The sequence below is a fragment of the Neopsephotus bourkii genome, unplaced genomic scaffold (genome assembly GCF_033783945.1).
Source record: "Neopsephotus bourkii isolate Nb327-2 ecotype Australia unplaced genomic scaffold, CSIRO-AGI_Nbou_v1 NB_1749, whole genome shotgun sequence".
Taxonomy (NCBI): Eukaryota; Metazoa; Chordata; class Aves; order Psittaciformes; family Psittacidae; genus Neopsephotus; species Neopsephotus bourkii.
The window spans coordinates 5,870,425-5,885,139 of NW_026902223.1; the positions used below are offsets into that span (position 1 = coordinate 5,870,425).

The 14,715-nt window shown below is 42.3% G+C and overlaps 2 protein-coding genes across 13 annotated transcripts in view; one reads left to right on the forward strand and one right to left on the reverse strand.

Annotated features, from left to right (window-relative positions):
• Positions 1–3,497: 3,497 nt before the first annotated feature.
• Positions 3,498–11,523, reverse strand: UTP18 (UTP18 small subunit processome component). 3 transcript variants are annotated; one of them, XM_061376888.1, is made up of 13 exons: positions 11,176–11,416; positions 10,889–11,016; positions 10,687–10,782; positions 9,782–9,858; positions 9,419–9,504; positions 8,670–8,795; positions 8,100–8,274; positions 7,667–7,767; positions 6,981–7,071; positions 6,540–6,663; positions 5,508–5,682; positions 4,741–4,883; positions 3,498–4,066 (listed from the first exon to the last, which is right to left on the reverse strand). In XM_061376888.1, exons 1-13 carry the CDS (start codon positions 11,368–11,370, stop codon positions 4,042–4,044), a joined length of 1,542 nt encoding a protein of 513 aa, XP_061232872.1. In that variant the 5' UTR covers positions 11,371–11,416; the 3' UTR covers positions 3,498–4,041. The 3 variants fall into 3 exon arrangements, with proteins under 3 accessions (XP_061232872.1, XP_061232870.1, XP_061232873.1); XM_061376886.1 differs by lacking the exon at positions 3,498–4,066 and adding an exon at positions 4,267–4,402 and having other exon boundaries at positions 11,176–11,523; XM_061376889.1 differs by lacking the exons at positions 3,498–4,066; positions 7,667–7,767; positions 8,100–8,274 and adding an exon at positions 4,267–4,402.
• Positions 11,524–11,942: 419 nt separating this feature from the next.
• Positions 11,943–14,715, forward strand: part of MBTD1 (mbt domain containing 1) — a 35,680-nt gene continuing 32,907 nt past the window's right edge. For 3 of the 10 annotated variants that reach the window (XM_061376876.1, XM_061376879.1, XM_061376878.1), the window contains exon 1: positions 11,944–12,246. In XM_061376876.1, coding sequence (XP_061232860.1) covers positions 12,226–12,246 — 21 coding nt within the window. In that variant the 5' untranslated portion in view covers positions 11,944–12,225. Of the gene's footprint in view, positions 12,247–12,556; positions 14,304–14,715 lie in introns of those variants that run through there. The other 7 variants (XM_061376874.1, XM_061376877.1, XM_061376885.1 and 4 more) reach the window with 6 other exon arrangements.

A 14,715-nucleotide genomic window follows, 5' to 3' on the forward strand; every position in this document is an offset into this window, starting at 1 on the left:
CTATAAATACAGATCCTTGATCTTCTGACAAGGCAGAATAGCAGCAATGGGTAGCAGTTATAAGTAAGGGCTCTTGCATTGTGCTTCCAAACTCCCCTCTGCTCCAACTCTTCCATCTGTTTAAACATAATAAAACACTCAATACTGCACACACAAAATGTAAGTCTCATATGGCAGGCAACCTTGTGTGCAAAATACAGCACTGTGCAGACTGAGATCTCAGGCGTTTTACAATCTCTATTACGAAAACCAAATCATATTGCAGCCATTTCCAAGCGTCTGATCAGTTACTGAGATCTCAAAATACTTCAATAAAAAGTACAACTTCCAGAGTTTTAAGCACTGGAAGAAATAACACAGATGCGGACTGCCTCAAAGCATCCCAAAATGGGTTAGATCATATTGCCATCTCCCTGGGACACGGGGGACAAAACCATCCAAGGACCCAAGAAATGTCTGTTTCAGAAAAAACAATCATTGTTCCATAGTTTCAACAAAAGAAATCTAAATAATGACAGTAATGTGTCATTAAGAGCCCAGTACATCTCTATTACTGGTTATCCAAAGGGAAATGCAGCATAAACACAGCAGAATGCAATGCAAGAAGACGGGACGGTATGGTGAGCTGGATAGCAGCTAAACTCCTGGAAGCATGGGACAGCGGTAACAGGTTTTACCCTGTACAGACTTATTTCAGATGCACTCTAAAAAGCTTTGCATCCTCCTCTTAGGACATAGAATTACAGCAAAAAAAAGGGATTTAGAGGATCACCAGAGGCCTTCAAGAAACATCCTTAGGCAAGAAACCAACTTCTTTTCAGGGTGTGCTACGACTGCCACGTCCACTACATGGGTTCAGCACCACATCCAAAGAGGAGAATCCCATTTGCTGTCTGATCAGCAAACCCTATGCAGTTGGAACAGTTCCGCATGGAAAGAGACTTACAGAACCGGAACTTCCTGGTAATTTGGAGTGCAGCAATCCTGGATATTGAATGAGACATGGAACACAAAAATCATTCAGGCCTTTAAGAATTTGCTAAACCCCTGCACCGCCAACAGCTCTCAGACAGGAGCAGGGTCTAACAGACTCAAGACAGACTTAGCAGCAAACCCAATGATCTTCTAAACCAGTGTTAAGTCTAAAATCTCATAATTCACTTTTTTTCTTAGCGGTTTCCTTTCCAAGCACTAACCAGACTAATTTTATTTAGCTTGCAAAATCGGACAAGATCACAGCCTGCAGGGGAAAGGCTGCCGTGATAAATATTTAATGGGCTACATCAATAAAATTCATTTTGCCAAGGAGAACGGAAGGAGAGGAAAAGCTGAGAAATAATTCATTAAAAGAACCTCGGCTTAGCAATGCCAGGGAAAAAGCCAGGGTAGAAAAAAAGGAATTACATACAAAGAGATTTTATATAGGTCAGAAGCTTAAGTACTCTTAACACAGGGCAAATTGACAAAGAGCAGGGTTTCTCAGAATGAACTACAGTGATAGGTATACTTAATAGTAATTCATCCTATTGAAAATGAATATCCCTGGATACACTAGTAACAGTTTCAACTTCTTGCTGTTGGTGAGGTTGGACAATAGGAATACCTTTTATCATCCAACCTAAGACCTGCTTAGTACATGGAAGTTACACTGCCTAAAATCCATTAAGAAACACAACAGGGACCTTGAAGTGTCTTTTACATCTGAAAGCAACAATCTCCCCTATTTCATATTGGATGCGGCCATAAGTTATGTCTTCCAGAAGACAAAAATGCAACAGCAAGAATTAAGGTATTTAGTACAAAGATGCAGTGCTCCCCATACCTCAGTGCAGAGCTTTGTATCTGCAACTTACAGCATAGAATTTGCAAGAATTGTTTAATCCCTCTTTCCTGCCTGGCAATATTTGAAGCCGTTTGCAGTGATACAAGGAGTATGCACCACCTCTTCCATATACTCTCCTGCTCCATCCAATCCGGACTTCTGACAACCAGAGGTCAGCACACTAGGTGAGGTGCAACATCAGAAACAGTTGCGTTTATGTTGACTAAGCAACCCCAGGAACATATTGTTTCAAATTCCAATTCTGCATCTGCCAGTGACTTCCTACATGGCTTTGAATTACTGGATTTGGGATTACTTTTTTATTGGGTAAACTGGAGAAGCACATACCGTGCAAACAGCAGCAGAGTCTCAGGACAAGCGGATTACATGGTAATAAAACACTCCACAACTGCTTCAGTGAGATATGATAAGAGGTAACATTTTAAAATGTACTGTGTCAGAAGACTTTGACTGAAAATGATTTAAGAGTTTTGTGGGTGAAGTCACGTTACTTAAACCTCCCAAATGGTGAAATACAAACATTACTTTAAAAAGGCAAATTGTGTCAATAACCACAACCAAAACCTCACTCCTCAGCAGTGCTGGCACAGGACAAATGCTCAGCATTATGAAGCAGTCAAGTCTTCACATAAGTGGTTAAGGGCTGCCCTCTAGTGAAGGCATAAAACTGTTTCAGCATCTTGGCTCTTGGATGTTACTGTCCAAAAAAGGTCCCTCCTGAAGTGGACAGACATTAGTCACAACTTATTCTCGAAGCAGGATTTTCATTGTAGCAGATTACTTACCATCTTTTGGTTCATGTATTAAAAATATAAAAGAGGTAGCCACTTCAGGACCAAAGTGATCAGAAATGTTGTACCTGGCAGCAGATGAAGACCCAGCCACATGGGCTGTAAAGCAGTCCTTGCTAGGTGATCCTAATGATATCAGAATTTCAGAACCGATTTAAAAATCAAGCATGATGGATACTCAGGATGCTTTGCTTTCACAGAAAGAACAGGGTCTTCCTTAGGAATGAATTCCATGTTACATACCAGTTGTTTTTGTGACTCTTAGGAGGCACAACTGAAGGTGGTATTGCTCACATTTTGGCTTAGTCTGGCTTTAGGCTATAGTTGGCCCAGTAAGTTGAGCTGAGCTACACCTCCAGCATCACTAGGGCTTCATATTAATTTGCTCCTCCAGCCAGCAAAATACAAAATACTTCTCCAACCCAGCCTCAAATGAACACAGCCAATGGAAAAGCTCAAGCTGAACGCATGGAGCACAGGTTACAGCTTACACGAAAGTCATGTTCTCTGTTTCAGCACTGGAATACTTCATATGCTTATAACTGAAGACACTGAAGTATTTCTTTTAGACATTAAGTGTGAATGCCAACCATTAAAATCTACTTGCTTACACAAAACACTGGAAAAAGTTGAAACAACTTGCCTGAAAATTTATCAGGTACATTTATTAAGGAAAAACATTCAAAAAGACATATTCTATTAATTTAATTTTTTAGCTTCCATATAAAATAAAAAAATAACTTGTTTGATTTTGCCAGCATACACATCTGCAGGTTACACCACCTAGGGAAAGATCAGTACAGAGAATTTAGTTAGTATCTGCCAGTTAGCAATCACAACATTTCAATCATTAACACACTTCGGGGTCTAACAGAACTACTATATTACTGTCAAGGCTCCAGGTCTTTCCAGTTTCCCAAGAAGAGGTTAAGGTGTACAATAAAATCCCATCTGCACACAAACTATGATTCAAACTTCAGTAATTTATGTAACCCAAGCTGGAAAGCGAGTGTGGTCTCACGACTTCATAACAGGATCAAGCCAAGTATCTGCCAGCCTACAGCTCTTTTTAACAGCAGTGCCTATGAGTATGATTTAAATATGCTAAGATTTTTAACACTGCTGTCAACAGGACTGAGCAGCAGTTTAGTTGAACTACCAACTCCCTGTAAAGGTATTATTGGAAAAGCAGAGATTGAGAAGACAACCCTGACTCCTGCCCACCATGTGGAGCCTACTCCATGAGTGCTTCAGACAGTACAGTTTTGGATTACTGAGTATCAAGAAATTCTTACTGCCAGCTATAAAGGAGTAGAGGTAGCAAAATCAAAAGAAGGTTTCTCAAGACAGTGTTGTCACAGTTTTAATGCTTTTACCTCAGTTATTGGTTCATCTTCTCCTTATCTTCTAAAAATCTGAATAATGTTTCAGCCTGAAGGGGATTAAAAACCAGTTGAGACATTTAAAACCTGTTGAGTGAACAACACAAAGAAGCAACAACTTCTTCACTGAGCCTGACCACCACTCACAGGATGGCAGAATGGGTTTTGAGGCTGGCAGGGACCTCCAGAGGTTGCCTGGTCCACACCTCTGCTCAAAGTACGGAAGGAGACAACTGCCCTGAGGCAAGCTGCCCTGAGGTAAGAGACAGGGCCATGTTCAGATGGCTTTTGAGTATCTCCAAGGATGGAGTCTCCACAGCCTGAGCAACATGTGCCAGCATTCAGCCACCCTCCCTCCAACGATGCTCTTCTTTCTGCCTTTACAACTGGAACCAAGCGATGGCACAGATGTTAACACTGAAGCACACATCATCTTTTAATCCTCTGAACTGTTTTTCTCATGGGAAGAGCATCCTCTATCTGCCTTTCTGCATCCTATTAATTTCAGAAAAGGACAACGACTATTTGGTAGGGATGTCTACAGCAGTATCTTATATGCAACCAAACAAGCCTCATTCTCCAGAAGGGAAAGCCAGCTCCGCACTCAGTAAAGTCATCAGGTAAAATTCAGTTCATTTGTCAAACCTTATCTGCCAGTCATCTGCCCCATCTTACAAAATATAACCATGTTATCTGGGATTAATGAACCTAACTTAGTACATACCTAAATAACAGAGCTTTGCCTTTGTTATTTGCTATAGAGAAATAGCCACTTCTGGGAGAAAAGTCCATAGATTGAGCAAGATAAATCTGTTTTCTTCTGAACACTGGGAAGTTTGAGAATACAGTATATGAAGGAATGTGTACCTATTGAGAAACAGGTCATTAGTTATAACAATTAGGAAAAAGCCACTAAAATTCATATTAAAGTACAAACTTAAAATTGAATGTCAATGTTAAGTTCAAATTTTCAGTTGTAGTCCTATCCTACACCACTCACATATAGAGCTCTAGAGAAAAGGTGCAGGAAACACATTACGAAGCCAGTTATTACAACTCATTTATTTTTAATTACATGTAAGCAGTAAAATAGGCTTCTGAACCCTCAGATTAATTCAATAGTTCCACTGCTGGCCAGAATTCTGACAAATATGGCAAAATTTTGAATAAGCTATGGAAAACACCACACAGTAAGCCCAGTTAACAGCTGCTGAAAATTCATGTTTTATGCTGAGCTCTATGTACACCACTGAAATAAAGGCATGTTAAGAAGGGAAAAACAAAAGGGAAACTACACCATAAGATGTCATTTTCAAAACACTTCCCTGAATAAAAAATACTTCATTATAAATGTAAGGTATCTTGTACATGAACTGATCCGCTCTGTCTAGCAAACTGTGCAGTCCATCTGCTCTCAGTATCAGGTTTTGTCATGTCACCAGCAACATTTCTGATCAAGATACAAGAAGCTTGCACTAAAGCTGCACATACCAGTTTGACAGCCTCATCGGTTTCACGGGAAGCCACTGCCAGGATTTCTGTGGTGGGATTGAAGGTCACACACGTAGCAGATGTAACGAGGTTCATTATGGCTTTGACTGGCTTAGGACGGTGCTCTTTGAGACAGCCATCGGTGGTATATAAATTCACAACTCCAGAAGCTGAACTACAGAAAGAAATTAACAAAGGCTATACCAAGAAGCCACATTTACCTTGTTATTCATAGTCACATATCCAATAGTTTACCTAAGTTTGTAACGGTATTTTGTGTGGATCTTCATTTTGCTTTGGAGTTTATGACAGTATTTAGTGGAGTTTATATTTGGGATTATTTATTTATAAAGACACATGCTGAAGTGCAGACAGCTTTAATAAGCCCATCTCTTATACAGCATCAATTCAATGCAGTGAGTGCCTGGTATCAAAAGACTCTCAAAGATTCAAGCTTTTGATTTTTTTTCAATACTCTCTAAAGTTCACTTAAAATTCCTCTTCTACAGTGGGCTAAGAAAATGCATACTGTACTTAATATGTGCTAGTCTGATTTAAAAGAATCCACGCACTAGCTGAACTTGCATCTTGGCAAGTACACGTGGGAAAACACTTTCAAGCTTGCGGCTTTGAGTTGAAGCATCATTTCAAATGCTAACATGTTATCTTGCAGAAGCCAAATTATAAGCCTAGAAAAGAGAACTAGAAAAGGGGGAAGAGCCTCAATCAACATTTGTACTACAGAATTTGTGATTTCAATCGGTATGATTTCAAAATTAGCTTCTAAACCCATATATGGCAACAGTAATACATTAGGAGTGATACTGGTGGCACATGTTATGGTATTTTAGATACACAGAGAACAAATTAGGTTATTATCACAAACCAGGCAATATTCATCTATTTACCTCTACTCTAACCTTATTAGAAACAAAGTCCTTTCATGTTCCCACACTCTCACCAGCCACCAGTAAGTTTACTGAAGAACTTCTAGATGAGACAGGAGGAAGCTGTCAAATCCATGTCACTTACCCACATGCCACATACTGGTTGTTTTTTGAAAGAGCGATGCACTTCCCTTCTAAAGAGCCTTCATCTTCAAATTTGTGTAGACACTTTCTGCTTCTCACATCCCAGATGAAAACTTCGCCTTCCTCTGGTTGCAGAATAAAGTAGGTCACAGAAACCGTATATAGAGAACACATTTGTTGTCTACTTTGTTATAATGAATTTCATTAGATGACAACTATTATCTCATTTACAACTATCAAATACAGGGTGTTTAAAGAAACAAAACCAAACAACTAAAGGCATACTAAAATAGTTGATTATTATTTAATGATTGATCATTTGGTTGTATTTTTAGGCCAGATACTGGCATAGTCTTTTAACCATCTTTGTAAAACAATGACTTAGAATAACTTATGCAACTTAAATAGGATTATGATTAGTGATGTTAGAAAGAATACTTACTTGAATAGCTATATACTTTACTGCTGTCTGGAGTGAAAGCTGATGCGGTGCATCTTCCATTTACTTTCATAGTGCTTATCAGTTCCTTTGTCTACAGGATGAACAACAATGGTAACTATGATTCTACCAAAAACTTGTAGTAAAGCTGCTGCCATACTCCTGTCCCACAAAATTAACTACACTGACATTAAAAGAACAAAGTTTTCAGTGCCTGAAGGCCACGCTCGATTTGTTATTGCTCCACTACAGAACTGAGCATCCTTTTTAAGAAGTATTTTTCTTAGTAAAAGTTTAAAACGAAACCAGCTGTCATCGTATGGCATTTTGAAACTGAAGAAATTCTGTATGCATTATGAATCACAGTAGATGGCGTGATTCACGAACGCAGTACACCAGCATGCACTAGAGCTGCTCCAAAATAAGCAGTCTTATGTTTCTCCCACCCTCAGTTGCCTGTTTCCATGCTGACACCATTCCTTTTGCCAGCACAGTGTTCGTGCGAGCAGCTGACATACAACACTGACATACAACTGTTCCCAGTGATAGCTTAAAACCCTGTCAAACTCCAGCCTTAGCTCTCATACCTTTGTTTTTACCAAGAGCTAAATCGCTTTTAAGATTAAACATAACTCATCAGATCCAAGAGAGGAAAGATACCAAGGAACTGAAGCATGAAGAGAAACTACCTTCATTGACAACAAGTGAAGGTAACCTGAAGTTCCAGTTACAAGCATAAATGATCCATCTGGAGAGAGTTCGAAGCTTCTGAGGAATCTTTCCTCCACACCTTTAAAAAGAGATTCAGAACTTCAAATGGGCATAATTTATTCTTTTTCCTCAACATTCAAAAGTACAATGCATGTGAGTAAGACTGCTTCAGCTTTTCATTTCTGCAGTACATTGTCACAGTAAAGCTACAACTAACTTTGTTTATGTGCAACAACTGGCTTTTAATATCCCAGATTAAAGCTACTGGTACATGACTAGAGATCCCTGACGACAAGTTAAAAATATAACCTCCAACAACTCACTGCATTTCCTCTTAAAGCCAATTCGTATCCATCTCTATTTGAGACAGCTTCAGCTATGCCCAGACTCTTACAGCACTATGTAACGTACCTCTTACTTTCTGTATAGGAATGATACGTCCACTCATCATGTCATACACAAAGAACATTCTGTGGTGAGTACCAGTGGCTATAACATGTTCTCCATCAACACTGAAGCAAGCCTTATAAACTGGAAAACTCTCTAAGTAGATGCTCTGTATTTTTGGATTCTTTATACCATCAACCTTCAAAAACAAACAGATCCCATTAAGGAACATACCAAATACTTCTGCATAGAAAATTCCTATCAACTAGCCAGTACAAGAGACTTAAACAGTAAGAGATACACCAGTTTAAAGCATTAATTTCTTCCTCTCTTCTCAATCTACAAATAACCTGGCTCTAGCTCTTCACTCTGTGTATCAGGTACTCCCAGCCTTCCTGGATTTATTTCACACCTCTTACCCTTCCCTGTCTTGCACAGGCTTTGGTCAAATAATCACTTCTACTGTGCTTCTCCAATGGAAATATTTACGTTGCATTGTTCTTTCCTGAAGACCCTTTGCCTACTTCAGGTATACTTATAAAAAAAAGTTCCATATTAGAGGCCATTTACATCCTATAGATTGAAATTCTTCACCTGAAAGAGCGACACGGATCGATCATGTCCAGCAGTCATGACTACTTGAGCAGATGGATGAAACTGCACAGTAGCCAGTCTTCCATTAGCAAAACGTTCCTGATTAGCAGGCAAGCAGATCCCCATCTGAAACACAGAGCAAGCAGTTGAAACAATCCCATGTAACTGACATTTTTGCTTACGCTGGTGAATGGCAAATTTAATTGTCCTTTATTCTGCAAGAGCAAGATCTCAAACCCTGAACTTTTGACAGCACAATGTAAGTGGAACATAGACAAACTTGCTTCAATGCAGCGGTGTAGACTAAGATGACCTAGCCAGCCACTCTATTGACTTTGAAATTAACAGTCTGTGTAAAACTAGCTGCATTCAGACGTGTCTGAAATAGCTGTAGGAGACAGCTATACTTAAGAAGCACTCATTTAAAGCTGTCATTTCTCAAAGGCCATTTCAGAAGCCGCAAAGTTGTGGGATAATAATATCCCTCCTATACAGAAGTTAAAATCCTACAAGATGCTGCTTTATAGTACATAAAATAATTCTTGTGTCAAACAACACATCTTAATTTGTTTCATGCTTTCATGATAGGAACTGTTCAATCTGTCAAATTATTCACCCTCCAGGGTTTCCAGTTACAGAAACAAAGAAGAAATTCACACAATCACAAATTCTAGCACTCAAATATCAACAAAGAAGCCAAAGCATGCATATGGGTCAAACTGAAGTGGAAAGATGAGGCTTGACTTTACCTTCAAAATACCTCTTGGCAGGGACTCAGAACTTGTCACAAAATTGCCAGTCCTGCATAGCAGATCATCATCTTCATCACTCTCACCTCATAAAAACAAAGTGCATTAAACATTCCCAAATCTTCATTCACGAAGTCAAGGCATCATCATAGCATTGAACAGACTAAATCCAAAAACACTTCCACATTAAAAGCTAGAAAATCCTTACAGAAACAAATTAAATCAAAGCACACTGAAGGAATAAAGCTGACTTTTGCAGCATATTAGAATACTTCTGAAACTGAGAAAACATGAAAATAATTATTTAAGCTGAATAGGAAAACACAGCAACACTTATTAGAGTAGTAATGGATTTATATTTACTATCACTTGCAGTCTTGGATTTCTTCCTGTTTTCCAAGTCAGCCCAGGCAGGAACTCCTCCCATAGCTCGCTGAAACCTAGCAAGAGAAGGGTGAGGGGGGAAGAGGGGGAAAAAAAAAAAAGGCAAACTCTTGAGAAAGTAATTTCCTTCTATGTGTTAAGTACTTACAAATGTACAATCTGCAGGATCATTTGCATCTGCAACACTATACAAGTTTGCTAAAATTTCCCTCAGCTTTCTGTGTTTTGCTGGCTTCCTAAATGTGAAACTAAAGCAAAACTGGTACCAAGCATTTAAGCACTCTTCTTTGGAGTGATACATGCTAATACCATGACAACCCAAACACATCTACTTTGCTATTCCTATTTCAGTTCATTCTTATACACCATACTAAGGGAGCATCTTCAATCATACTATTTACGATACAGTGTGTCAATATAACAAACTTTGGTGTAACCCCCTAGAAGACAAATTAAGTCTGTGCTCCTCTCCTAACACAAGTATTAAACCAGTTAGTCTAGACAACATTGATGCATATTTTATTCACTATTCTTAGTATTAGTTTGGAATTATAAGCAGATACTGTAAGAAGCACTAGCTATAATCAGGTCATATAAATACAGCAGGTAAAGAAGAAAGTGACTTTGAACAAGGCCAAATGCAAGGTCTAGCACCTGGGTTCAGGGCAGTCCCATGAACTATAGGCTGGGCAGAGAGTGGATTGAGAGCAGTCATGAGAAGGACCTGGGGATACTGGTTGACAAGAAGCTCAACATGAGCCAGCAGTGCACACCTGCAGACCAGAAAGTCAACCATTTGACAGGTCCTTTCCAACCCAAACCATTCCAGGATTCTATAATATCTCATAAGCTTATTTCATATTAATAAAATTAACAAAACTCACTGTTCTTCAAGCCTTCTTTTTAGCTTTTTCTTAGTAAGTGTCTTCTCAGCATCACTTTTCATGAAGTCTTTCCGGTACCTATGCGTCATATCAACACTAGAGGGGAAAAACCACATAAGAATATGAAGATTACTCAAACTGAAGCTGCTTTCTATTACTCTTAAGTCTGACAGCCAGTTCTTCCCTTCAAACTTGAACTTACTTTTCCTCTGCTTCATCATCTTCATCCACCCAGGCTGGCTTTTTTGTCAGTAAATTACCTTTTGCTTCATTTTCTACTTCTGAATCACTGGAGTCCTTCTGGAGAGCTTCCCTCTCTGGAGCATTAAGCTGAAAAGAACCAAAGGGGCCATTTTAGCCCAGCTACTGATGGCTACAGGGAGATGCAGAGAGGGAAGATGCAGGGACAAAGAGACAGGGGAAGCTCCACAACGCGCCTGGTCCGGTGAGGCCCAGGGGAAGATCTGCCCACGGGGCCCCGAGCCCTACCTGCTCAGGGCCAGCCAGGCACTGCAGCAAGTCATCCTCCTCCACGTGGACAGTGTCACCGAACACCAGCTCCTCCAGCTCCCGCTCGGCACCTGACGCGCAGGAGAGCTCCTTCAGGTGCCGAGCGCGGCGAGCCGCCTCCTCGGCCGCCTGCCTGGCCGCCGCCCGCTCAGCTGCTGCAGCCGCAGCGGCCATCGCTACGCTATCGGTCCGCCGCTTCACTGTTTTCTTTGTTTTAGCCGGTTTCTCTGTTTTAGCCATTTTAGACGTTATTTTCCTGTTACTTTTGTTCCTCCCGCCCGCGGCGGCCGCCGGACCCGGACGAAGCGGGCCCGTCCCACACCGCATCTCTGCTCACCGGAACGCGTGCTCGGCAATCACGTGACACTTTCTAGGTACACCCTCCCTGAGCCCTGTCCCGGGGTGTGATAGGCTCGTACAGCTGCCCCTCCTCAGCCCACGTGATTCCGGACGCTTGCGTCTCTCATAAGGCACGGTCACGTGATCTTTTTTCTTTGCCTTTCTTTCTCCACCCTCCCACTCCGCTTTCCGCGTGACGCGGCCCATGGGTGGGCCGCTCCATTGCGCGTCCAGAGAGGGTTCCCCCTTCCCATATGACAACAACAGCCGCTCACCGGTGGCCCGGCGGCTGCTCTGAGTTGTCCGCCATTCACCAAAAGGCAAAACGAGCCCCGGCGGAGCTGCTTTTACCCCTTCGACCTCTGCCCCTGAGCCGAGCTCCCCCCCGTTTCCGAATGGTTTCCCCCAGAGGGCTGTACGGAGGGCGAGGAAGCCCCAAACAGGCTGGAGGCCAATGGTTGCGCGCTGTGGGCCGGCCGCCGCGCCTGCGCAGCGCCGCCATGCTAATGTTGTTGATGTTCCGGCGCACGGAGTTGGGGTTCTTCCTCCGGCGCGCTGAGGGGCTGAACTTTGTGGGCCGCCTCCTGCCCCGCCGGGCCCGGCCCCTCGCAGGGGGAGGCGGCAGGCGGAGGGGGCCGAGCCGAGGGGAGGGGGCAGAGGCAGCGGGCGTCTCCTGCCCATGAGGGCCTGATGGAAAACACAAAGGACCTGGTGAGTACCACAGCCCGGGGGGGGGTGCTGCGCTGAGGGGGCGAGCGGCTCTTGCGCCGCCTGAAGACAGCGGTGGAGGGCAGCCTGAGGGGCCAGTGCCTGTGCCCGAGATCGGCCGCAGTACCTGTGTGTGAGGGGAGCAGTTCCAGCACCCCCGGTTTGGAGGGGGGGGGGGAGCGGCGCGGCTCTGTGAGGGGGCGCGGAGCAGGGCCGGCGGAGCGCGGCCGCGGAAAGTTGCTTGTGGGCAGCCCCGCGGAGCCGAGCCGTGCTGCGCTGCGGGGAGCCGCGCGGTGCGATGCCCCGGGGCCGGGGGTGGAGGGGTAAAGCCGGTCTGTCACCCGCGGAGGGGCCGCGGGCACGTGGGGGCGGGCAGCGGCGCGTCCCCTTTGTTGTGCGGGCGGAGCGCTGCCCCGGCCCCTCGGGCCGCGCTGGGGTTTTCTCCTCCCTCTCCTCCTGCTTCCTGCCGGCTCTCGGGATCGACTGGGAAAAGTTTCAGGCAGTCTCGTCCTGAGCGGTTCAGGCGCACTCGGGCACGGTTCTCGCAGTGATCTGCCGAGGTGCTGGCTTCTCAGCAACTTCCTTCTGTCGATAAAGCCTTTAAGGTTTATTTTCCAGTGGTGCTCATTTCAAGTGCTGTAGAGTAGCCTTGAATATTAGCACTTCAAAAAGTTTAGGGTTGTTTGCATCCAGTTCCCCCCTCTATGTAATTTTAATGACTATTAGTATCGTGACTTTGTTCTCGGTGTGGGGAGCTGTAAACCCGTGAAACCAGTTTCACTTTTAGACTGTTGCTGGGAATGTTTTAAAGTGTAGCAATTTCTGACCAGTGTGGCTTTAAAATAAAAAAGTCCTATTACAAAGCATATGCTGATTATGCTTAGAAACTACTGCGTGTGAAAAAGTAATTCATTTGAAAATAACGATTTAAAATGTGGGTGGCAGCCCTTGTGATTGTTTTCTTCACATCTAGAAGCAGTTAAAGCTGAAGGGCAGTTTTCTGTGTATAAAACTAAAATTACTTTGCAGGTTTGAGAACCTGTATTTGCTCATTTGTTGCATTTGTTTATAACAGTCTGGTTTTGCTGGTGAGGAAAGACAATAAAAAGGCTGAGTCCAATCAGGATCATCAAATGGGCACTAAACCAATATATTCCTTTAAGAAGGCCATCAGCTTGGTAGGTTAGCAGTGTCTGCTCGTTGTTTCTGCCTAGGGATCATATTGAAGACGTGTGGAATGTGACCTATAGGGAAGCATAGCAGAGATGTGTGCTCTCCTAAGTGGTAGTTATTGTTTATGCCACAAGAATAGTTGAGGTGGTGGTGTTGAGAGCATATAGGCTTGTGCACAGGACTGTAGACTGAAATTAAGAATTCTCTTCATTGTTGTTCCCTAAAGAAGAACTAGATGACAATGTATACAAAAGTTCTCTCTCCTTGGCTTTCATTTCTCTTACCTTCTAAAATTTGATTCAGTTTTGCAAGGCTTTTGATACCTTCTGCAAAGTACTACTGCATACCTTCATTTCTCAGGTAAGTTTCACTGGGCATGTGTAATGTTTTGCTGAATCTGGCTCTGAGCACATGGAATGAATTCTGGTGTTGAAGACTTTAGTTTTGGGTTGGTGGTGGTTTTGGGGTTGGCTTTTTTTTTTTTACATTTAATTAGTTTGCTTTCTTTTGTTTTTATTGGAAACATAGTGTTTAAAGCAAAGTATTTGCCTCTTCCAGATACTCTTGCAAAAGCTTTGTAGAAGCATAATGGAGTTTGTAAAAGATTTTCAGTTTTCTCAGAGCTCAGCTATTTCACATATTAATCATCACCTCCCCTCCAAAATTGCCTGCTAATTTGATATATTTTTTTATGAAAGAGTCTTCCCTCTTGTGTGAAACCCTCTGGGGAAGAGGCTATGGACAAAACCATTGGCAAACAGCAGAAACTGGCTTCAGACAAAATGCTGTCATACATAGCAAATGAAGAGACAGGAAAAAACATTTCTGTAATTTTCCAGCAGAGATTTTACTTATAATAAGAGTGGAAGGCACATTTCCAGATAGAGGTGAGTTGCTTATATTAAAAAAAGTAAGTTTGGTTGGTTCTGATTTCCAGGAATCCCGAGATGTTTAGCGTTGGGGTTTTTTTGTTTGTTTGTATTTAACAAAAGCTGAAAGTATGTTTTCTTTAAATTGGTACCATGTTTGAATTTTCCTTTTTTGTGATGCTACAAGGCACAATTAGATTTCAGTTCCACAGGGGGCAAGCTAAGATTACTACAGTAAATTATTTTGGCCAGTTTATATTCAGAAGAGTTGTAATAAATTAGTTCTCTCGTGTTGTTTCCTTAGTGCTGACATCCAGAGCTAAAACTAAGCTTGTAGCATAAAACATTCATGAACTTTGGAAAACAAAAGCTGTGCATCAGATTTAATACTGACTTGGAAATCCACAATGGGAAACGCACTATCTGTGAA

Excerpts from the sequence above, each read along its gene's own strand:
- UTP18 (XM_061376886.1), bottom strand. The coding sequence starts at position 11,523 with ATGCGGTGTGGGACGGGCCCGCTTCGTCCGGGTCCGGCGGCCGCCGCG. Across the intron at positions 7,768-8,099 it reads TCCTATACAGAAAGTAAGAG|GTGTGGAGGAAAGATTCCTC; the intron begins GTACGTTACATA and ends CTCTTTTTAAAG. Across the intron at positions 4,403-4,740 it reads GGCAAAGCTCTGTTATTTAG|TTGTAAAGGCAGAAAGAAGA; the intron begins GTATGTACTAAG and ends GCTTGGTTCCAG.